At 43.5% G+C, this 25,895-nt stretch overlaps 1 protein-coding gene across 1 annotated transcript in view; it reads right to left on the bottom strand.

Annotated features, from left to right (window-relative positions):
- Window positions 1-450: 450 nt before the first annotated feature.
- The window catches only part of CELSR1 (cadherin EGF LAG seven-pass G-type receptor 1), a 180,388-nt gene continuing 154,943 nt past the window's right edge, over window positions 451-25,895 (bottom strand). The window contains 13 exon segments of the mRNA XM_083182922.1: window positions 451-2,514; window positions 2,725-2,788; window positions 3,703-3,967; window positions 7,356-7,595; window positions 9,248-9,415; window positions 10,008-10,111; window positions 10,838-10,974; window positions 11,938-12,063; window positions 15,001-15,127; window positions 15,610-15,689; window positions 16,597-16,709; window positions 17,756-17,930; window positions 19,384-19,584. Of these exon segments, the coding sequence (XP_083039048.1) occupies window positions 2,743-2,788; window positions 3,703-3,967; window positions 7,356-7,595; window positions 9,248-9,415; window positions 10,008-10,111; window positions 10,838-10,974; window positions 11,938-12,063; window positions 15,001-15,127; window positions 15,610-15,689; window positions 16,597-16,709; window positions 17,756-17,930; window positions 19,384-19,584 (1,782 nt within the window). The 3' untranslated portion in view covers window positions 451-2,514; window positions 2,725-2,742.

Genomic DNA, 25,895 nt, shown 5'->3' with positions numbered 1-25,895 from the left:
ATTGTGTGGGAACCATTGACCATTTTAACCTGCCTGACATGACAGGTGTGAGTGTGTTACTGAAACACCCCCACTATCCACGCCAGCCCGAAGCGTGGCGAGCGGACATGGTATGCGTCCTCCCGACTTGTTCATACCCCCACTATCCACGTCGGAGTTGATTTCATAAAGTGTGGCGGGCGCAGCGTGTCCCACAAGGGGATGCGGAATACACATTAAATAATACTGTGCCTCTTTGAATAGCCAAAACCAAAATGTACAATTTGACCTGGCATAAAAAGATGATGAATGAGGTGGTTAAATTAATATTAAAGCAGAAATTTCATTTTTACAGGTTATAGTATATTTTGGCAGTTGTTTCCTATTTCCTGTCCCTGTCCATCTGTTTACTGAAGTGATTTGTTTCAGTTTCCCGCTACAGTTTTCCAATGATAAAATGACTCAGCACAATAATACAATAAACATTTTAATTTACTGCTCCATTGTTATCAGTATTGCTTTTCCAGTGTTTTGTACATTAATAAATATGCATGTAAAAAAGATCCAGTGTCAAATATTTGTCATAAAAATATTACAAAAGAAAAACCCTTGCCAATATTTAACACTTCTTTCCCAAATTCCAAAAGACATTTATCGAGTCACAATATACATATGCCACCTAGAACATTCCTCTGCCACTGAGCCTGTGTGCGCACAGATATCAAATACCATTTGCCTCTATAAATACTAAATGTATGACAGAACTTTTTTTTTTAAACATTGAGTGATGAAACCGTTATCTTTTAAACAAATACAATTATTGTTCAGTTTACATATTCTTGCAAATGCAAAAAAGTAAGGCCAATGATCTATTGTAAAGGCACTTTGTATAAGCCAAACCCTTGTCTGCTACTTCTAAATGAGTTGTCTTGTTTCGGTACAGTATAGGCCCTCATACAGCAGTCACAATTGAGTTTCATATGTATTAGAACTAATTAAGCAAGCCTATCGCAATTAACAATGTTCACCTTATATGCATTGCTTTAGGATCCTGAGGACCGTTCATTGGTGCCCAAACATACATCAAGTTTGGTCTGATACCAAGTTCTATGTAGCTGCCAGCCTGCCTCAATAGCCTTTAACGGCCGGTCATTACTGCTACATTGCATAAGCCAGGACTTTCCTGCACGCTGCTAAAAATGATACCATAAAACGTAATAAGGGACATAGATATCATTTTCCTGAGCCAACAGATGGTCATGCACTAGCATTCCAGGTACAATGCTCCACAAAGATTTCTTACCACCACAAAGTGTTCAACCATTTGGAATATAAAAGTTGTGTTAGCCAATTAATTCCTAACAAACATTTTAAAAGTATAAAAGATTTTTACATTCAGTTAAAATAAAGGGACCAATAAAGGAAACTAGTTCCTAGGCCTTTTTCAGCATAAATGTGTAACAATGTGAATGCTGCTATTATGCAGCCACTTTCAATGACAGCCTGTAGAATAACAGCACAACGCCCCAGCGAGAGTGGGCTTATATAGGAAGATACATTGGGTGAGTGGTCTCCGCGATTGGACGGATAATGGTAGAGGCACTTGAATCCTAATAGATGAAGAAGAAATTCTGTCCATTGTGTATTAGTGTTAAACAAGGAAAATTACTTGGCAGCAATATTAACTGATTCTTTTTATCTTAACATAGGACAGGTGTCTAAAATAAGAATCATTCAAAATAATAGTTAAAATTCAAGTAACATTGTGCAATCGTCTTAATATAAAAATATCTGTCATCAGCAGGTCTGTGAGTAGCAAATGAACAAAACTAGTAGTAATGTAAAATTTACAAAAAGAGCCTTGTTTTCTTTGTAAAAGTCTTCATACAAAATATATATAAAAAATATCTACAGTAAGTTTTTTTTTTTAAAAAACAACAGATTTTTACACTGGTGATTTGTTTTTGTTTTTTAAGACACATTGTAATGTGGTGAAATTGATGAAGGGCACTTGGTGTCATATTCCGGTGTGCATTGTTCAGTAGGCTGGAAGGTCACATTGAGCACTGTATCAGCATCACCAGGCCCCCAAATAAGAGGGCTGGTGAGATTGCTGATCTTACCATAGTAGAGCCATTGTATTTACATTCATTCCAGAGTAGTAGCTTAGATTACACCACAAAGCGGTCTTGCCTGCAACGTATATGGCTCGGAGTATCCGCCAGTCTCTATCGATGTCCACAGCTTTGATGTTCTTTTCATCCTGGGCAATGGAGCCTTATTGTCACAATTTGGCACTGGGTTTATATTCTCCTAAATCCTGATCGCACAGCCCTGTGATGTATATCATGAAGCAGTCACAAGTCTGCCATATTAGGTAATTGCATTAGCAATGATACATCCCCGAGCAGCACACTTGTACGTCTCTGTATAATCCCAGGTGTCCGGGAAGTCACAAGCTTGGGATGAGGGCTTCCGGTCACTAGCAGCCTTCAAGGTTTCCTGATGATTCAAATTGAAGTTTCATTACTGCCGCTGTTCGTGAAAGAAGGGATCATGCAGGATTAAGGTTAGGTAACACACTGTTATATGTTAGTTTGTCTGTCATGCATATCACCCATGGAGGAGAGAAGGTCTCACAGTATTCACAGATGTAGCATGCAAATACAACCCTGCCACCACTTGTCCACATTCAGCACACATGCAAACTGACATTTACTAATGATATGCAATAAATCTATTTACCCAATTGCAATGAATATGTTAAAATCTGACTTTCTGCTCCAGGGAAATCAAATTGCTGGTTACCCTATAAAATAACAGGACATTTTGCCTTTAATAATATTGCAACAGACGTTAAGTAAACAAGAAAACTAAACTATCCAATGGGACAAGTAGCAGCTCATACCTTTTTTTGGGTGGTAGGCAGCTGTTACCCGAGGAGAGAGCAAGCGTTTCCCCAGTCCAGGTCTCAGCTCCAGCGCAATGGATTTGCCAGATGCTGGGACTGGCATATGCGCACACAGTGGTGGCATGACTGCACATGTGTAAAAATCTGACTTCTATGGACTGCATCCACTGCAGCCCACAGAAGCAGTATTGGGCTGATCAGGCAGGAAGCCAGCACTCTACTTTTCGCAGCCCTGTCTGGCAGTTCCAGCATCAGGAAACTGGCAGGTAGGACTTCCAATAGGAAGCCACTGACCCAGACTGCTAAGCTAACTGAAATGGTAAATTTAAGGGAGAGGGAGGGGGTCCTACATTAAATTCCTCCATTCAGTGTGTTCAGAATTGTCTGTTTCCAAGCAGATTTAATTTCCAATGAAATACAGTGCTAGAAAAGTTCTTTCCAATACACATGCAGTGGCAGGGTTGGATACATAACTAAGCACTTGCACTTTAGCGTACACCTGCTAATCAGACCACCTTTATCATTGCTGCTTCACATTTTTAGCTATGTAAAACGTTTCCATGTTGACATCCCCACAGATTACATCTCAAACTGAAAACATTCCTAGCAGCCTTGCTGTCCTTGACCTTAGAGGAGCAGCAGGGCTACAATAAGGGTAGTAAAGTGCAGCCATCACTGCGCTGGCCAATGTGGACCGATGAGGAGACATTTTGCATCACCATTTTGACCATAGGGAACACACCATGTGCATTGGTGCTGTATACATAAGTCTACATGGATTCCCAGTGTACTTTTGTATGTTCTTAACTTACTCAGAATCCGAAGCTTCTCCATTTGTAGGCCCAACTTGAACATTCATAGCCATGCCATTGAGTTGTTCTCGAGAGTGGTCACTCCGTGCATTCTTTATGGTTATTGCAGAATCCGTTACTGGACGTACACCATCAGTGGAGCATAGGGAAGAAGTCCTCGATGAAATAGTGCTTTGATTATAGTCTGCCAACTTCTCACGCAGTCGGTTTTTCATGTTTTTATCAGTCAATGGCGGTGGGTACGTGACTTTGTTTTTCAGAATACCTGTTAAGAGGCAAATATAAATAAGCGTAAAAGGAACTGGTCTGTCAAGCTTATGGTGCTTCAGTGTCATGTATCCAAATACATACAAGTACACATATGTACGCTGTATTGCTAATATAGTCACAGTTAGTTGCTGGGCCCTAAACCATTGTCCTCGTGCTACATTGTGTTTTGCTCTGAATTGTACCTCAGACTTGTTAAATTACATTGCACTTATGTGCTGCCGCCAAGTTATACTACTTACTTTCTATATGCCTTGTGCGGTGCTGCAGGCAATTTGGTGGCGTAAAAATAATACTACTATTTTTCTCTTACATGCTTATTTTTATGCTGCAGTGCTGTGCAACTGAAGGGAAAGCACATGTATTCATATTAAATAGCATGAATCAAATGAGGAAATGTCTCTGTAACCCTTTGATTGCCAAGGGAAGTTGTCAAAATAGGTGTGAAAATAGCAAACAAATATTTGTAGTCCTAATGACCTTTAATGTTTACCTTTATATAGGATATTTGACTTTATATAAACAAATGTGAAAGTTTGGCATTTTTAGTGGATATTTTGCGCATCTCTCAGAGATTTGGGCACTCAAAGGGTTAAATTTGTAACATGTAAGCCACACGTGACAACATTGTTGGTTTGTTTAATATGGCTGTTTGCTTGTATGTTTTTGGTGCTATAATCTTGTAAACAAAGTTATCCAGAACATTGCATTCCTTATTATCAGTCAGGTCTGTAGCAGTAATGGCTGAACAACAAGTGTTATGGCTCAATAAAAAAAGGTGCACAATGGAGAACCCAGGTTTGAAACTCCACAGTACAGATCACAAGGAAATGACAGATCCCAATGCCGGACTACTAAGTAGAATGTGTGCAGGTAAGATCTGTCGCCTTAAGGATTTAGATTCCAAAAAGGATTTCCAGCACAGGGATCTGTAGACCAAGTAGACAGCCTGTATATTATTGCAGCTTCCAGTTTTGCACAATTTATAAATGACACTGGCCTTCCATAATTCATCATGGAAATATATTCGACAAGGGACTGTGCACAAGGCAGTCCTATTACACCTATGTCTTTTGTTCTCTTAAGTAAACTTGACTCACTAGGTAAATAAAATGGGCAGGACTGCTATGAAAAGAACACATCATTCAATGTAATTTATGAAAGCTGTATTGTTATTCGGAATAATGATAGAAACTTACATTTTAGCACCTAAGACCTAAAGCAGATAAGCTTCCTAGGCTGACAATAACTAATGCAGCAGGAAAGCACCAGAAATGTCTGCATGAAATGCAGATTGGTCTGTCCTATCATTGCAGCAAATAGCCATATATTTTATCCCATCAGGTAATCACTAAGGGCTATTTCACACGCTCCAGCTCCTGCCGGGCGGCTAAACCCCACACGGCCAAAAGCCGTGCCGCACACAGTAGTTAATAATGGACACGATTGTGTCCATTCACATGGGATGGCCACGGCCCAGCCGCCCGTTTGCAGCCGGATCCCACCACTGGAAGAGACGGCTGCCGGGCTGTGGCCATCCCCACCATTCTAAACTTCTGTGTGAGGCACAGCTTCTTGGCCGTGCGGGGTTTCGCCGCCCGGCAGGAGCCGAAGCGTGTGAAATAGTCCTACGGGATCTACAGTCCATACATAATAAAACCAGTTGGATTGGATACTTCACTACATTGCTTGGGAAGTACACAAAGAAGTCTGTAAATACAGGTAGTGTGCATCGATAATGATATAGTCGTACACACCAGGCGATATACACGATAATGTTGTTATATTTTATTGTGATACAGTCTAGTGTGTACACACCTTTACTGCCGGGCAGTTGCATTACAGCAGATCACTATCACTACATAGAGTCACGAAACCATAATACTGGAATCAGTGACATGTGATCCTACTATACAAGCATCCACTGCAAGCAACAACACTTTGACCAAAGTGCTTTCTCCAAAAATATGAGGTAAACCTAGCAACTGCAACATGGAATATATAGAATTATTTTCATGCCCATCATATACAGAAAGACCTTAAATAAAATAAAAATGTTTCAGGTTTTCATCAATTCATTATGTTGATTGCATGCAGTTCGTTCAAACCCCCAAATGAAGCCCTTATGTCATCTGTACCTTATGTGTCAGCTATGTTTGTAGGCCAAACTAAAAGGATTTGTAGTTTCTGTGTTTTTATTTTTTACCTTAATCTCTATCTTGTGTATGTTCCTGAAGAAGTTAGATGCTATTTTTGATTAGAACATGAATACTATCTAGATATGTGAAATAAAAATATGTGATATAAACACCTATTTATAGCCAACGATAAGGTGTAAATATCTAGCAATGTCTAAAGAGATCCTATACCATATACTGTATATGGAGACCTCAAGGACACAGTGGAAATTGACTTCTATGACAAAGTTATTTATCTCTGGATCTAAAAACCAGGGACAGAATAAGATGGTTCTAGGCTAACGGTTCCTAAACAAGGTCCTCAAGGAGCTCTAGAGCCCCGTACACACGGGGGAGATATATTGCTCAGTGTCTCCTTTTCATTAGCGACCAGAGATGGTCGCTGATGAAAAGGAACCTCTGCCGGGGAAGTCGAAGAGGTAATCAGCTGCGACCAGCGATTAGAATGGGGCTGAAAACGGGAGCGCGCACCCGACGATTTATCGCCGGGGTACACTCCCATCACTGGCAATATGGTTGCCAGCGACCATATTTCCAGCGATTTCAGCCCCTATCGCCCCCTTGTGTACACAGCTTAAGAGTCCACGTTTTAAAGCTATCTATGGTTTAGCACAAATGGTTAAATCAAATCGACTGAGGTACTAATTAAGTCACCTATGGCTATACTTAAAACCTGAACGGTTTGTACTTCTTGAGGGCCGAGTTTGGGAACCACTGTTCTAGGTCAATGTTCTGAAAACCAAGGAGGGATGCATTGAGTTAACGGTTTTGTGTAGGGGGTGTGGTTAGTAACAACCAATGATCTTCTCAAGCCATAATTGTATTCTAAATTCACAATATCCATAAAAGGAGGGTAACATCAGGATTATGTTTTAAAGAATAAAATACATGCTGCTGCTCTTCTTTAAATAAGCCATCACATTCATTTTGCTCATACCAATCATGTAAATGCTAAGATTTGGGGCAGACAGCATGGACTAGATATGTGGAAACCTATTAGGTCATGGTTACCATTACTTAGGTAGAGTTATCAATGCTGCATGATAATGACAATTATACCCAACTGAAAATTGCTCTACCCAGTACAGTGTGTGGCCAGAACAGTTCTAAGTGTTGTATATGGGTCCAGAAGTAGCAGTGCCGGCATTTCCACTGCAGAATGCTGTTCCTTTTGTCATACTATTTTACCTTTTCTGAGTTCTGGATGGTGATTGTTTTGATTGATGAGTTTTCCATCCTTGTTCTGTGCCTCGTTCTCCTTGTCACGGGGTGTGTCTCCGCAATGATTAACCTGGTTCTCATTATGAAGCTCTACATTTACTTTGGTCTCTACCTTCAGCGTGCATTTGTTGGCCTGATCCTCACTGTCACTGGCAGTCATACATTCAGCTGGCCAGTAAGGTTTAACGTGATTAGGTATTGAATCCACTACAAAAATAAAAATAAAAGCCCATATATACACATATATAAATGTAATTTAGAATTTTTTTTTTGTTATATAATACTGGTGTCCAGTTTTCATTTATAAACCAAAAGAAAGAATGCATTGTTTATTAGTATAAGAATGGTTCCAGGTGAAAGAGGTGTCAAACCTTCTAGGCAAATGGAGAAGTTGCCCTTAGCAACCAATCAGCTTATACCTTTTATTGTTTGAAATGTACTTGATCAATGACCACTACAAGCTGAAAGGCAACTTCTCCAGCAGTCCGCTTTAGAAGCTTTGATACTAAATTGCATAGAGGGAGACGTGTCCAATAATATGTAGGGTAAGCGTGTGTTCCTTGTGTTCTACCTTTAGGGGTGCTATGAACAGGTATGTAGGGGAAGCGTGCGTTCCTTGTGTTCTACCTTTAGGGGTGCTATGAACAGGTATGTAGGGGAAGCGTGCATTCCTTGTGTTCTACCTTTAGGGGTGCTATGAACAGGTATGTAGGGGAAGCGTGCGTTCCTTGTGTTCTACCTTTAGGGGTGCTATGAACAGGTATGTAGGGGAAGCGTGCGTTCCTTGTGTTCTACCTTTAGGGGTGCTATGAGCAGGTATGTAGGGGAAGCGTGCGTTCCTTGTGTTCTACCTTTAGTGGTGCTATGAGCAGGTATGTAGGGGAAGCGTGCGTTCCTTGTGTTCTACCTTTAGGGGTGCTATGAACCGGTATGTAGGGGAAGCGTGCGTTCCTTGTGTTCTACCTTTAGGGGTGCTATGAACAGGTATGTAGGGGAAGCGTGCGTTCCTTGTGTTCTACCTTTAGGGGTGCTATGAACAGGTATGTAGGGGAAGCGTGTGTTCCTTGTGTTCTACCTTTAGGGGTGCTATGAACAGGTATGTAGGGGAAGCGTGCGTTCCTTGTGTTCTACCTTTAGGGGTGCTATGAACAGGTATGTAGGGGAAGCGTGCGTTCCTTGTGTTCTACCTTTAGGGGTGCTATGAACAGGTATGTAGGGGAAGCGTGCGTTCCTTGTGTTCTACCTTTAGGGGTGCTATGAACAGGTATGTAGGGGAAGCGTGCGTTCCTTGTGTTCTACCTTTAGGGGTGCTATGAACAGGTATGTAGGGGAAGCGTGCGTTCCTTGTGTTCTACCTTTAGGGGTGCTATGAGCAGGTATGTAGGGGAAGCGTGCGTTCCTTGTGTTCTACCTTTAGGGGTGCTATGAGCAGGTATGTAGGGGAAGCGTGCGTTCCTTGTGTTCTACCTTTAGGGGTGCTATGAACAGGTATGTAGGGGAAGTGTGCGTTCCTTGTGTTGAACCTTTAGGGGTGCTATGAACAGGTATGTAGGGGAAGTGTGTGTTCCTTGTGTTGTACCTTTAGGGGTGCTATGAACAGGTATGTAGGGGAAGCGTGCGTTCCTTGTGTTCTACCTTTAGGGGTGCTATGAGCAGGTATGTAGGGGAAGCGTGCGTTCCTTGTGTTCTACCTTTAGGGGTGCTATGAACAGGTATGTAGGGGAAGCGTGCGTTCCTTGTGTTCTACCTTTAGGGGTGCTATGAACAGGTATGTAGGGGAAGCGTGCGTTCCTTGTGTTCTACCTTTAGGGGTGCTATGAACAGGTATGTAGGGGAAGCATGCGTGCCTTGTGTTCTACCTTTAGGGGTGCTATGAACAGGTCCTCGCTCGTTATTTTTAGGGCTGGTTGGTTTCCATTGTTCCTTTGCATCATTTTCTTCCTCCTCGCTGTCAGAAGAGCGTGAGGAAGCGTACGAGCTGCTGTGCTCATCAAGGGACAGCTCACTGTCTGAGTCCGAGTCGTTGCCTGAAGATACATAAATAATTAAATAAATGGGCAGCTGAGAACTCCCATCATATCTACGTGCCATTAGACTTCCCACATAATTTCCCCCTGAGCCCTGGAGCCTGCCACAGCTGCAAAGCATCATAGACATTTTTAGAACTTTATGTAATCAACAATCATTATTAAACATTTTTACAGTTACATAGTAGTTTAGGTTTAAAATGACTTGCGTCCATCAAGTTCAACCCTTGTTACAGGGTGCTGTAGATCTTCTATCCTTTATTTCAATTACTAACTTTGGTTCCCTTGGGGCTAAATTTTGATTATATAACCAATGCCTTGTACAGTGGTATAATTACATTGATGTACCTAGCCTCCATGATCATTTTTATATATGCTAGTATCCTGTTGGACATCTTCACTGCTACATGACACGGGGCACTGCACCCCACTTTGTTGTCAATTTGGACTCCTGGGTCCTTTTCAAATTCTGATTTACCCATTTCTACCCCATTTAAATGATATGTAGCACATTGGTTATCACTACCAAGATGCATAACCTTACATGGGACATGGAAACAGACAATAAATAATTCTTTAAGCTGGACCTCACCATGAGAGTGTGTGCGGTTTCTATGGAAAAGCGCAGTGTCGACCTCAGTAACACCAGCCCGAGTCTGTCCTGAAGACACGCTGAGCTTCTGAGCAGCCTCGTCCCTGTGTCAGAAATAGGGCGATTTAGTAACTAATATCATAATAAAACACAACTGTCCAATAAAAAATGGGATATTAATGAAAAAGAAATACATTATTTTGCCATGCTCTCAGCAAATTATTACAAACAGCAATGAAAGGAAAAAGATATCAGAACATTTTAGTGTGATATTAATGCAGAAGAATATTTAGTAGTCGGAGTGAAATAATTGTTTTCCACAGCGGTAATTTTAGTTTTCAGCAGCAGGTACAGCAGCAGCATCAGCCTAAAACTAGCGTTTTATATCCTGTATGATAACAAGAGAAGGGTGGAGCATATAGTAGATACAAACATTTATGTCAGTGTTTCCCAATTCCAGTTCACAGCTCACCTGTAGATCTTTTAAAATGTGTCAGTGAGTAATGAACACACATGTGCAGCAACTGCATTGATTTATCAGTTATAGAGGAATAACAATAGGAAAGCTAGCCAAGCAGAAAGCAATAGTCATACCCCATTATGTGCCAAGGGATTTTAAGCCCCAACATTTCTCCACCATTGTACCTGAATGAACTGTATGCTGCTTGTAATTAGACCATGTCTAATGGTATCTCAGAGAGAAGCTCAAGTTCTAGGCATACATCCAGTAGTTTGAGTATTACAAGTTGTGTTAATTCCCCTGTACCTTTGAAGTGATGATTGAAAAAGTAAAGAGAAGCAAAAGCGCCATGCACCCGCCACCAGATTACCTGAGAATATAAGCAAGGTAGCTATTGTGGCTCTTGGCTGACCTGACGGTGCTCTCCAAAGACACAGTGGACTCTCCGAAACCCGTTCTGTACATGTTTGTCTCGTCCAGATATGTATTATTGCAATTTAGGGTTCGCTGGAAAGGGAAAGAAACAAAGTTAATTAGCAGTATTTGTTTATGCTGGTCTAATTGTTCATTAGTGTATGCTAACAAAATGTTAGCAAAAGGTAGGTCACTTAAAAGTGTTATTGGGAGATAGAACATTCAAATAATGATCATGCTACCAGCACTGAACTCTGGGACAATAGCTCATCTGCTTATCCGAACGATATATTCCAATTTTACATTAGGGTTATGATTATGTTGTTTAAATGGGCTTCCAATATATCAGTGGTTTGCTTGAACGATATACAGTAAATCACCCAGTGTGTACCCAGCTTAGGTGAGAACAGAACTCTCTGCCTTTCTCACAAATGGGAACTTTACCAAAACTAGCAAACAGAACTACTGTATCCAACAGAGGGGGGAACACACTGCTTTGGCTCCACTCCACCAGACAGAAAGATAAGGGCATATTTAACTAACATTGTAAGAAGAAATAAGTATAAATATGCTAATCTACACCGTTACAAAAAAAATCTTATGAATTATTATATCTTTGTGAAAAATCCCTGATATGCCGCTTTCATTTGCAATGTATTCTATGTAATCCTATTAAATAACATCTCATGACTACTATAAGCTAATACTGTAAATCCACAAGAAACTTCTGGTAGCATTTGCATGAAGGAGCTCTACGTTTACAAGACATTAAGGACCTTATTCTGGTTCGCTCGCATGGGTATCAATGTTGGGTGTATGCGCAGCCGTATTTCTGCGCATGTGCATATGCGTGCGGCCACTGCAAACAGACTGTTTGCTGGGTGCATGCACCAAAGGCTGCGGCTGGGGGGGCGGCGGTGGATAGTTGCGCCTATGGGAACGCCCAGCATTCATGGCATACCCACGTTTAATATATATATATTTATTTTGTGTTATCTGGAGAGGACAATAGCACTGTAGGAAACAATATAATTAGTCATGGTGTATCGGACTTACAGTCAGTAAGGTGGCTCTTGTTGTAGTACTGTCGTCTGCCAGAGATTTCTTTCCAGTGAATGTATTCTTTAACTGCTTTCTTACCTCCTTGTTAAATACGCAGTGGAAAAAGAAAATGAAGAGCCCCTGCAGTAAATAATATGTAAAAATAAATAATAGTTTTGGGGTTAGGTGTCCGAAAAATACACCCAGAGCCTAATTTACAAACAACATGGCGTGCACCACACATTGATGTCTGCATAGTACACGCAAGAAGGGCCAGAACATCTGAAGCGGTACACTGTGTACTTTACTATCCAACCTCCTACCCCTTGGTGATTTTGATTGTGTGTGTGTATGTGTGTGTGTTTAAGTACTCTTGTGGAGTGAAAATGGCCATAGCTGATTTGGCATATTACCATTGTATAAAGAAAAACAGAGATAAAAGCTGAAGATAAACCAGGGTGGTTTATCTGGTCTCTGGTGTAATAGCACTAAATGTACAAGGTGTGGCTATTAAATAACAAGACTGATGCTAGAATGTACAGATGGAGCCTTCTTGAGCTAGCCTTCTCTGAATAGCCATGGCTGACCAAGGACTATTGTTCTCAGCTGCAACAGAATACAGTAGGGGATTAGCAGGTTTAATATTAAGTACATTTTAGTCCCCTTCTGCATCCACACACACCACTGCATTCTTATTTCCCATTGGTCAAAGCTGTGCGGTTGCTCATTATTTTTGTCAACTGTCTCAACGGTTCTATCATTTCGACAGTTCCAGCTGGTGCATTCACCAGATGGAGGATGAAACCATTTCTCCTCAGCTCTGGCCTCTTTCTTCAGATCCTATCCCACAAAGTATTGAACATTTTTGTAGCACTATTGCACCTTCTGTTACCCAGGCTGCCAAAATAACACCTAAGAAAATAATTTACATGGCTATGAATTTCGACTTGCTTAGGATGTACTTTCTTCATTCTTGGTGATAGTGGTATTTTCCAGTGCATTGGTGTATTCTCTCAGGTTCGTACTTAAAGCTCCATGTTTCATCACATTTTATCTAAAAAATTTTGAAATTGCTCCAATATGTCTGTACAAATTCCCTTCCAATTATTTTTGCTTGGCAAGAGAACTGAAGTGGAACTGATATAATACCACCCATGGTGAGCATTTTGTTAAATTTAACTAAAATTGAAATCAACACAACGAACGGGAAAAACCCAACCTTTTTGAACACTATTTAACAGAACAATATCTGTGCGAGAGGGATGACACTTTCTAAACTCAGTACTTTCCTGTTATTTAACAGTCACATCTCGTATACACCAGCAAATTAGGGGAGTAGTCTTATTAAGTTGATACCACAGCTACTGTCCATCTGACCAGGCTGTGTACAGAAATGTACTTGAATAAGTGATACAGGTTGAGTATTCCTTATCCAAATTGCTCAGGACCAGAAGCATTATGGATAACGGCTTATTCTGTATTTTAGAATGTTTTTGTATTTCAAATGAGGTATCTTGAGGTATTTTGTATTTATGTTGTATAAACACATTAAACACATGAAATACACACAAATATGTATCAAGGTTTTAAAACATAAAAAAGGTGGTGTGTACACACTTGTACAATTTAGACTATCTGCATACAATATATACAATTTAGACTATCTGCATACAATTTAGACTATATAGTGCAGATTTGCACCATATAGTCTATGCAGCCAAGACTTTCTGGCTGCAATACGGGATCGAGCATCGAGATCGCAAGGGTTAAAACCTGTGCGATCTGCATGAGATCCAGATGAGATTTTGATTATATAGTCAAAATCTCATGCACATTGTACGTGTTTACACACCATCAGACACCGAATTTGAATGACAAGCAATCATTTTCTTGCACATATTTAGTGATGGTTACATATCATGTCCCCAGTAGTGCCAGTTACTTGTCCCCAGAAGGTTTTTAGCTTTGGAATAATGTGGATACTCCACCTATATCAATTTCAAATTAGAGCTGTATTTGCTCAAGCTTACAAACGACACTGACAACCTATAAGTACATATTATAGAATATACAGGAATCACGGCAGTTCCATTTTTAAGATCATTTAACTGAAGAGCATAATAGTGAAGTTAAATTCAGCAAAAAAGAAATGCAGGCGATCACATACATTGGGAAATGTTGGAGATGCCAAGCACAATGATTCCTAGTACTTTCCATGTGTCTGAGAAGTAAAGATAACCGATCTGGCAATATGGGTGTCACACAGTAAATAACCATACTGTATGTTCTGGAGAACGGCAGCTGGTGCCTGACAGCCACAATAATGCTTCTCACTGAGGATAGTGAAGAGATGCCAGCAGTGCACAGATGGGAAATCCTGCGTGGTGGTACATGTCTGCACAGTAAGCACAGCTGAGGGACTACGATCTCAAATACTACAGTTGGTGCTTTAAAAAAATATTTTTTGTAAAATGAATTAGAATGGAATGAATATGATAAAGGACATCTACACTGATTATCACATTGTGGTCATTTTATGATGATGATGGAATGTGTATATTTGTCCTGTTACCACAGTATGTGTGGACAGATGTGATACATCTTTTAGTAAAATACAGCTAAATGTATGTACAGTAATATTTGGCATCAAAACTGTACGTGTCAGATTTTACAGTGAACGATGTTCACAAATAAAAGTGACACACAAACGCAAGAGGACACAAAGTGCAGACAACACAGGACAAAGCAGGTCAGGCAGCTCTCCGGTATATGAAAGTAAATGGGAACTTTACTGTGGGCAGGAAAACAGCAACTACATAATGTGGTGCCTAGTAAGGTGAGCTTTAGAATTAGTGGCTGGGGGAACCGGATGGTCAAAAGTAGGAATGCAGTCCTATGCCAAATGTCTCTGTAGCTAAGTATGAAGCAGATAATTGTGACTCAAAGACCAGGGTGTAAGGAATAGCAGAGAAATCTGTATGTTTCAAGCTGATTTTTCATCATAGCAAAATTAATATTGTACGAGTTTGTCACAGGGTAATGTTCCTGTCCTGAGAAAGAATATAAAAGGTGGGTTACCTGCATACAGCTGAAGATGGCAAAGAGGTAGTGAAACGTCATCACATCACTGTTGACGGCCATGAGTCCCAGTAGCCATGTGACACTGATCAGCAGCAGCAGGAGGAAGGCTGTTCTCAGAGTTGAGCTAGAAGGAATAGTGAGGTTCTACATCAGCACAGCACTTAGTGCAGGAAGACTAAAGCCCCCCATACACCACAGGAAAAGTCGCAGCCCATCCCCATGGTTCGTGAATCGGATCAGATGTCAAAACACCTGCGATTTGGACACTTTTCACCTGATTAATCAGCCCGATCCGTCGGAATCGGGTGAAAAGTGGCCAAATGGGACAAGTGTATGGCCAGCAGTAAACAGCCAGATACATAATGGAAAGCTTTCATAGCCTAATGTGACAAGTAAGTGAAAAAGCAAGGGTTTCCCCCAATATACTGTATTTGTTCGGTATACAAAGCATTATATGAAAAAGAGAACGTCCCTGAGTGTCACAGCAAGTGAAAGAGCAGACCTCGGTTGGCAGAGCTATCTACTACACAAAGCAACCCACTCCCATGTAAGAGAAGTGACTCTGCCGCCTTACATATAAAGTCCCGTAACAATACAATAACTTACATCACCCCAGTTTTCTCAAATACACGTTGCCGCCGTCCACATGTCGCCTTTACAGCCAATACGAAAATGACTGTGTTTATCTGTAGTGAAAATAAAACTTTATTATATATCTGGCTACTGCACAATTTCACAGTGATAAAGGTACTTCAATATGTTATCTTCCCAGTTCTGTAGAGCAAACAGGATTACCTAATATTAATAAAAAAATATTACTATTAAGTAATAAAAAAACAAATATTCAGTTGTCCTGCCAGAGCGTGGCTCAGTTTTGGCCATTGCTATTCGTGATGGCTGATGATAGGATTATGATATCATGTAGTCACTCTCACGGCTAATAACCTTCCCAGCATGGGAACTCCTGCACACAGAAGACTGAACGATGTTCCCAGCGGCCTCTGTTCCTTCAGCACTGTCTTCTCCCTGCCGTGCACTATCTAAACTATGCCAGGATAAATGATGCGTTCCATAGAGCAGGGATAGATCTCCCATCTGCCTGCTGTTCCCAGTACAGTCTGAGCTCAGCCAAAACTTTAATAGAGTTACTATACACATGGCCCTTATTGTGGCTTACAACGCAGGACACAAATACATATATGATTATCAGTTTCATGTCACAGATACAGTTGCTTGCTTTTCTGTTTCCAAATATCGTGCACGGGGTAAGGCATCAGATTGCTGGCAGTATGAAGAGACACATTCATAAATATTCATTTTATGCTGTCCATATAAGAGACTTCTTATGTCACCGTAGTTTCATTTCTCCTCTCCTAATTTATATGTCACTGAATGCACTCTCTCGTTATACATTAACAATGCTGTCATGTAACATTATGAACTGATACTAGATGAACACTGATACGTCAAAGGGAATTATTTGACGCATCTATTTGTAATCCAATATTAAAGTCAATACAATGTACTGACATCACTTTCCTGGCCTAAGGCCTTACAGTGGGCTGGATTCTGCAGCAACAAGTTGGCACTTACAGCAACTACGATGACGATGGGGCCAGCGAAGCTCCAGATTAATGTGTCATGGACGGAGAGCCAGCAGAAGTCCGGGTTTCCATAGCCTTGGGGGTCAAGACCCACAGCCAGCCCTGGACAACAAAGGAATATATAATAATCAGTAACAGCAGTACCAGGAGTAGATATGGATTTGGAGCTCGTGTTATACAGTATATTAGAGAGATATGCACAGCTTCCAGCATGGTTTTCTGTAATGCAATCTCTACAATGGAAATTCCCAGCACACAGGCATTGGAATATAGAATAATTCACATTCAGTATACACTCACCCTTTTCACCAACCATATGTCCAACATATGCAAGTGGAGTAGGAGAAGTCTGACACAAACAGGGGTTCTCAAACACAGTCTTCAGGACCCTACACAGTTCACGTTTTCCAGGTGCACAGGTGCATTCATTACTGACTGACACATTTTAAAAGATCCACAAGTGGAGTTAATTATTTCACTTGATTCTGTGAGGAAACCTGGAAAACATGCACTGTGTGGTGTCCTGAGGACCGTACCTGTGGTCTATATGAGATTCAATACTACATACTAAACAAGTGTGTAATTGTATATAGGGGCTAACGCGAGAACCATCAGCAGTCTCAAAAGGCCTTTTCTAAGCCTCTGATAACACTGATCTATACATTTCCCCTATAGAGCAGGAAACTTTCCAGTTTTAAATTGTAATGACTCTACCCTGGGGCACACAGGACACAGAAGAGCCTCAAACACCACATTCAGCAACTACCACAGACATGAAAACCACCATGTAACGTTCCCAGATACTGACAGTATAGAAGTCACTTACAGAAACACACATTTATCCAAGGGTTCATGTACAAAGTAGTAAAGATGGTAGGTAGAAAGTTGTATGCCCGGGCTAATAAATGGGTATGGTAAAAAATAATAATGCCCAGAACTGAACTGATAAATTCATGAGGGTAACATTAGCAGCATAGAAATGTGATTTGGGTACAGCACCATATGCCATGGGATAACATTTCTATGATTCTCAGAGCATAGTAGCATGACATTAGTCACTAAGATACTGTATGACATAAGGGGAACCTTTGTTTGCATTCTGTACCGTTCCTATTAGCATGACTCAGACAAATGACACCGCAATGTACCTGTAATGATGGCCGGTATTCCATAACCAACCACATAGTAGAATCGCATGTGACCAGTGTCAATGTTGCGTACTTCTGTCAGCATGCGGTAGATGTGCAGACCTTCCACAAACATCCAGGCGAAGGTGCTCATGTAAAAGTAATGCAGGAGGATGGCGATCACTGTGCACACAAACTAGATGAAGGACACAAATTCAGTTAGTTTTGCATGTGTCTGCAGGCTGGCACAGGGAGGAAGATTCAGGGGAAATCTGAGGAAGAATTACTTCACAGAAAGAGTAGTGGATAAGTGGAATAGCCTACCATCAGAGGTGGTAGAGGCCAATACAGTAGTACAATTTCAACATGCCTGGGATAGGCATATTGATATCCTTACAAAAAAATAAGGATGAAATATGGTTTGAGGTAACATGTTTAAAAAAGGGGCAGACTAGATGGGCCAAGTGGTTCTTATCTGCCGTCACATTCTCTGTTTCTATGTTAGCCATGTCTTCTCACACAGATAATGAACACTGTACTTTAACCACAGGCCAGCTCTACAGCACAACAGATCTCATTGTCCAGCCATCTGATTTTAGAGAAAGCTGTTCATAACAAAAGGATTAGCAGGAAGCGAGGACTGCACATGATAAGCCCAAATATTTTCCATCCTAATGACAGTGACAACAAAAGCAGGTCAACACGTCATTTAAAAGACTGGCTTCAGTCCAAAAGTAATATTTAGTTACAGTTCAGTATAAAAAACACCAAACAACTTTTTCCACTATCTTTATATCATAGTTCGTGCTATTTGTTTTATAAAGAAAACATATACCGAGCAAAATGCCATTAATCACCTATTACAAGCTGCATACTTTGGGGGTTACAACTGTGTTCCCTTAACTGCATTGTTTTCAACCAGAAAGGTCATCAATCAGGCTGGGAGCCAAGCAGTGTTAGCTGGAGCATTCCTGCTTTCTTGGGTTTACCAGTGCATGACGTGTCAGGCAGCAGATCAAGGTACACAAATGATTAATCGGGTACCACAGTGCCAGGTCTGCCTAATGGTACCGCTGCTGCCTGATGTGATGAAACACCCTGTTGTGAAATGTCCAACATTCAGCAGGAAGCCTTTGGCTAAGTCACTGATGTGTTACGGGGCCTGCTCAATATTATGGGTGATGCTAGATAACTCAGAAAGTTCATCTAGATCGCTCAGCGCACAGCGATATGTAAGCGCTGTGTGCTGAGCGATCTTTCAGGGCCAATGTTCTCCAGTGAGAACACTGGCCCTGACCCCGGCGAGCTCACTAGATTTACCCAGCATGCATTTTCACAGTGATCTAACTAGATTGCCTAAAAAATGCTGCTACACCGCTATGGCCCCTACACAGGGAGTGATGTATGGACATTTTCTAGATCAAATGTAATGTACAATATGCAAATCACTACTTAATCATTTACATAAGGTTGACAAGAATAATGTCGACATGGTGAAAATATTGACAGCAGAATGTTGACAATACAGGCTGTGTGATATTTTTAGGGTTAGACTAAAATATGCAAAAATCTCTATGGCAGCATTCTGAAAATCCACTCTTCATAGTACACCTGGTATCAAACATACAGTACACTGCATTCTCACTTACCGGATTCTCGGTCTGGTTGATTCCAATGAGGAACACTAGTTCAGAGAAGAACAGGGCGGCCACTAGGTTTTTGTGGATATTGTGGATGTTGGAACGTAATGTTCTGATAATCACCAGCAAAATGAAAGTCACCAACAAGGCCACCAGTGACACAGACACCGACGTATATGTGATGATCTTCAGAGGAAGCACCTCGCCATTCTGCAATAGGGACAAGTCACAGGTCAATCCCATTACATATTCTTATGGCTGAACGATAACTCGATAAGTAAAGCACAGTCCAGCCATGAACAGGAAGTGAATCATTTAGCAAATACACCTAATCAGTCCTCAGGATATTAAATGATTGGACACTTGCATAATATGTACATACATGTATGGCAAACAAGGCTTGAGGGTAGTACTATTAACTAAATCTAAATGTGGCATGTAAGATACTAAAGTAGTGTGTAGTTACCATTGTCCCCTTACATGGATACACAATTTCTATCTGCGTGCTAACAATTGGAAACATGTTACCGATGTGCGGATTTCAGTGATCCCTTATTTTGACCACCACAAACATTATGAGCAATAGCAGCATGTTGGCTATACATTCTGAACCTACATAGAAATCACTAATTTCTCTAGTTGTATCTGCTGCGTCCCAGTGTAAGATTTACCACCATCCCTCCTTCTCTTTAGCAACATTCTACTTAAGAGATTCTGCACTTCATCTCCAACTCTATAGCTTCTCCAGTGAGACTTTGTATGATAAATACCCCAGAGTGCCACTTTCTTCATGCCTCCCAATTCTTGGAGCTTAAACTACAGTACTAAATGCCTTAGATATGACCTAAGTAACATGCAAATATGTATACGGGATCAGTATGAAATCCCAACCACCGCAATGCCGACAAGGGGGGGCCGTGGATGCCCCCCCCCCCCCTTGTGGGCTCGCTGCGCTCGTCTTGCAGCAGGCACGGAACCTTGCTATGCTTGGCACACTATTTTATTTTCCCTCTGTGAGTGTCGTGGACACCCATAGAGGGACAAAGTGCCGGCAACGCAGCGGTCGGGATTCCGGCGTCGGTATTTGGACCGTCGGGATTCCGGCGTCGGTATTTGGACCGTCGGGATTCCGGCATCGGTATTTGGACCGTCGGGATTCCGGCATCGGTATTTGGACCGTCGGGATTCCGACCGCATCCCATGTATACATTGAGTTATACCAAATAAACGCTCTCACACCAAGGTCCATACAGAGAGCACAATGTAATTAGCTAGGAAGAAACAAGGTTTATCGGTACTTATGTATTATCTGGGCTCCCATGTTAAATGCACCCCATTTTCTCTATCATCCAGCAGGGGACACTGGCGTTCACGCTGGGTAATAGAGGTGGATGGCTGGGAACTGGCACACTGTAACTTTAAACAGCTGGCTCCTCCCCTCTAGTACCCACAATCCCCAGTTAGAAAAATTGTGCGAGGGAGCTGGCCACACAGGAGTTTGTCTCCTTTTTCACATCTCCTTAAGCGGATTTTTCTAGCATTTAAAGCCCAGAAAGCTGCTTCTGCAGCATTGGGATTTTTCCTCCCTGCAAGGGGAGCTTTGGCGCCGCTGGTTCGTCCAGCGCTCTCTGTCAGAGTCTCACTCAAAGACGCTGCCAGTGTCCTGTGTTCCTGCGGTCCCCCATCAAAGGGACCGTCAGACACCGTCTGCCTGTCGACCGGAGGTGCGCTCCAGTGACATCTAATTGTAAGTACCCCTTCAGCGGGGCGTTCTGTTTAGGACTCTGGCATGTGCCCCGCGTGTGTCCTAGGTTAGCGCTTCTCCCGCCGAGTGCTGAGGGTTTTAACCCTCTCTGGGCGGAAGGCTGCAGCGGGGAGACATGCCGGGCATAGCGCTGCCAGAGCGGCTCAGACGCGGTACCGCACGCGGTGGGCGCCATCTTTAAATTTACAATGCCGCGGGTGAGGGGGGCTTGGGGCAGTGTTTATATTGCTATATATGCTGTGCTGAATAGTGCTGACAAGAGCTCTATTCTAAAGCGCAATTCTGCTTGTCACCTTTTTCTTTTAGGTGTACACAGCTGTGGGACTGTTAACCTTTTATCTTCCCCTTGGTATAGCTGTTTAGCTCTGTGTAAGGGCGGAGGGTTATTGCTGACAAGGAGGCTTTTGTCTTCCCTCTGGTGCCTACAGTCCCTGGTTTCCTACACCTCCCCTGTGTTATCTGTGGTGTGTGTGTGTGTGTGGGAGCAGTTGGCAGAAATGACTGGCAAGGCGTCCACAAAGGCCTCTCAAAAGGCTTTTTGCTGCACCTCCTGTGGTGCTAAATTCTCTCAGACATCTGCGGAGGGCAAGGCTACTAAATGTGAGACATGCCGGGGGATAGCCCAGGGTCAGCCTGAGTCTTCTAGTGCGCCCCCTGCATGGGCTTCCTCATTGGTGGGTGCTATGTCTCAGTTGTCCTCTGAACTGGCGGAGTCCAGGGTGGCTCAGCCAGCGTGGGTCTCTTCTCTAACTAGATCCATGGATTCGTTTGTTTCCTCGATGTCTGCCCCTGCCATTCAGCAAAGGCGTCCAAAACGGCCGTTGTTGCATTGCCAGGACTCTGATGATTCGGAAGAGGAGCCGGTGTTTTTGGGGGACGACCTGGACCCGGATTTGGATGAGGACCAGGGGGTTCCGCAGGCAACAGATCCAGAACCGGCCCCTGCTGGGGTGGAGGCTCTGATATTTGCTGTGAAGCGGGTCCTTAACTTTCCTGAGGAGCCTGAGCCTGTGTCCCAGGATCTAGAGCTCTTTGAGGTACGTCCTAGACAGCTGGTTGTTTTTCCTTTTCCTAAACAGGAGCAGCTGAATTCAGCATGGTTGAACCCGGATAAGAGGTTCCAGGTTCCGAAGAAGTTTCTTTCTTTATATCCTTTTCAGCCGTCTGCTCTGGCGCAGTGGGTGACGCCTCCACCAGTGGATGCTTCATTCTCGCGCTTGTCCAAGAAGACTACCCTGCCGGTCCCGGGGGCTACCACTTTAAAGGACCCTGCAGATAGGAAGCTGGAGAATACACTCAAGGCTATCTATGTGGCATCAGGGACGCAGCTGCGGCCAGCGGTAGTATCAGCCTGGGTAAGTAAAGCTGTTTCCAAATGGGCGGAACAGTTAATCCAGGGCCTGGAAGAGGGGGTTCCCCGCCAGGATTTAAGGATTCTGGCAGAGCATATCAGAGAATCGGTTGATTTCCTTACGGACGCATCCAAGGATATCACGACGGTTGCTACCAGGATATCGGCTAACTCTATCGCCGCCAGAAGAGCGTTGTGGTTGCGGTCCTGGCAAGCGGACATGGAGTCGAAAAAGGCGGTAGAAGCTTTGCCGTTTACTGGAGACATGCTGTTCGGCCCTGAGCTGGATAAATGGATCTCCCAGGCCACGGGAGGTAAGTCGGCGTTTCTGCCGTCTGCTCCTCCACCGGCGAGACGACAGTACGCGGGGCCTTCGTTCAATTCCTTTCGCCCGCAGCAGTCCTTTCGCGGCAGGGGAAGAGGCTCTTCCTCTTCCTTTCGTGGGTCCCGTGGAAAGACAAGAGGACAGCCTGCGGCCAGGGCCCAGCTGCCCAAGCCCCAGGAGAAGCCTGCAGCGTGACTATCCTCCAGCCATGCTGGGGGATTCCCAGGTTGGGGCCCATCTTCTGGAGTTTTGACAGCAGTGGCTTGCCACCACGTCGGACCCTTGGGTCCGTCTGCTGATTTCAGACGGATACAAGATTCAGTTTGCGGGTCCCCCACCTTCAAGATTTTTCACAACTGCTCTGCCACGCGAGCAGGAGAAGAGAGTACAGCTGCAAGGGGCTATGGAGAAGCTTTTGAAATCCAGAGTGATCATGCCGGTGCCTTTCGAGGAGAGGGAAAGAGGATTTTACTCAAATCTTTTCACGGTTCCCAAGCCAGATGGATCCGCCAGACCCATTTTAAACCTCAAGGCACTCAATTTGTACGTCCAGTACCATCCGTTCAAGATGGAGTATGTACATTCTGTCATAGCCTCTCTGGAGCCCCAGGAGTTCTTGCTTTCTTTAGACATAAAGGATGCGTACCTCCACGTCCCTATATGGATTCACCATCAATCTTTTCTCAGGTTCGCTGTTGGACAGGAGCATTTCCAATTCCGCGCCCTTCCGTTCGGGCTGTCCTCAGACCCTCGCGTTTTTACGAAACTGTTGTCAGTCCTGCTAGCTTGTCTGAGGCTTCAGGGCATCAATATCGTGCCGTACTTGGACGACCTGCTGATAAAGGCATCATCCCCTTCGATTCTGCAGGAGCATGCTCACAGAACAATTCTGTTCCTGACGCAGCACGGGTGGATAATGAATTATCCAAAGTAGTAGTAGTAGTAGTACGTTTATTTATAAGGCGCCGCAAAGTGTCCGCAGCGCCGTACATAGCAAACAAAAAAAAACAAATTACAAGGTAACGTACAGGGTGTGTTGAAAGATACAGTATAAATAGGGGTATAGCTGGTCGAACTAAAATCAGCATCAGTTCAGAAGTAGGTGTCAAAATTGTCAAGGAGACTGAAGATGAAGTAGAGGAAGGGAAGAACAGGACAGGTGAGGTAATGAGGTAGGGTGAGTACGTGAGGAAGGAGGGCCCTGCTCATAAGAGTTAACATACTAAAAATAGGTGGGTGGACGAACAAAATACAATAGGATAAGTAGGAACGGAGGGGAACGGAGGCAGGATAGGAGGATCAAAAGAGGTTAGGAGGAGGGATAGGCTAGTCGAAAAAAGTGGGTTTTGAGGGAGCGCTTGAAGGAGGTAAGGGAATCAGATAGCCTGATGGGTGGCGGGAGGTTGTTCCAGTGCAGGGGGGCAGCGCGAGAGAAATCTTGGACACGGGAGTGGGAGGAGGTGATTAGGTGAGAGGTCAGTCGGCGGTCAGCGATGGAGCGAAGAGGACGGGAGGGAGTGTGGATAGAGATCAGTGAAGAGAGGTAGGGAGCTGTGGAGGAGGAGAGAGCCTTGTAGGTGGTGGTGAGGAGTTTAAAGAGAACTCTGAAAGGAATGGGGAGCCAGTGAAGAGATAAACAGAGGGGGGAGGCGGAGGTAGAGCGGCGGGAGAGGAAGATGAGCCTAGCAGCAGTGTTAAGAATGGATTGGAGAGGTGCGAGGCGGGTGAGAGGTAGCCCAGAGAGAAGGATGTTGCAGTAGTCAAGGCGGGAGATGACAAGAGAGTGAATGAGAATTTTGGTCGCGTCAGTGGAGAGGAATGGTCTGATGCGTGAGATGTTGCGTAGGTGAAAGCGGCAAGACTGTGAGAGAGCACGAATGTGGGGGGTGAAAGAGAGGGAGGAGTCAATGATGACACCGAGGCAGCGCGTTTGGTCGGTGGAGGTGATCTCGGTTTCACCAATGCTGATGGAGATAGTGGGAGAAGAGGGGATGTTCGGGGGATGGAAGATTAGAAGTTCAGTTTTAGCCATGTTTAGTTTCAGGAAGCGTTGGGTCATCCAGGCTGAGATGGCCGTGAGGCATTCGGAGACCTTGGACAGGAGTGATGGGGATAAGTCGAGGGAGGAGAGATAGATTAGGGTATCATCAGCATAAAGGTGGTAATGAAAACCATAGGAGCTGATGAGGGTGCCCAGAGAGGTGGTGTAGAGGGAGAAGAGGAGAGGGCCAAGGACTGACCCTTGGGGAACACCGACTGGCTGGGGGGTAGTAGGAGAGGAGGAGCTCGGAGTGGAGACAGAGAAGGAGCGATCGGAGAGGTATGAGGTGAACCAGGAGAAGACCGTGCCAGTGATGCCAAAGGAGCGGAGGGTGTTGAGCAGGAGAGGGTGGTCAACAGTGTCAAAGGCAGCCGACAGATCAAGCTGGATGAGGATAGAGAAGAGGCCTTTGGATTTAGCCGATAGTAGATCGTTAGTGACTTTGGTCAGGGCAGTTTCAGTGGAATGTAAAGGGCGGAACCCGGATTGGAGGGGGTCTAGAATGGAGTTAGCAGTAAGGTGGCTTAGGAGACGATTATAGGTCAGACGTTCTAGGAGTTTGGAGGCAAAAGGGAGGAGGGAGATGGGCCTGTAGTTGGATGGAGAGTTGGGGTCCAGATTTGTTTTTTTGAGAATTGGGGAGACAAGAGCGTGTTTGAAGGAGGAAGGGAAGATCCCAGAGGATAGGGAAAGATTAAAGAGGTGAGCCAGGTGAGAGCAGACTGATGGACTGAGACGACGGATAATATTGGAGGGGATAGGATCGAGCGGGCAGGTGGAGGGAGAAGCGGATTGAAGGATAGAGTGGACTTCAGCAGCAGTGGTGGGGTAAAATGAGGACAGGGGTTGGAAGGAGGGGAGTGGAGATGTAGGAGGGGAGGAGGGAGAGGGTGAGGTCATGGCAGCAGTGATGGCAGTCCTGAGAGAGGAGATTTTGGTTGAAAAGTAGGTAGCAAAATCAGCGGCTACGATGGAGGACGGAAGAGCTGGAGGAGGGGGGGAGAGCAAGGAGTTGAAGGTGGCGAAGAGCCTGCGGGGA

Source organism: Crinia signifera, chromosome 4 (assembly GCF_055691185.1).
Source record: "Crinia signifera chromosome 4, ASM5569118v1, whole genome shotgun sequence".
NCBI lineage: Eukaryota > Metazoa > Chordata > Amphibia > Anura > Myobatrachidae > Crinia > Crinia signifera.
This window is presented reverse-complemented; position numbering and strand designations above follow the sequence as displayed.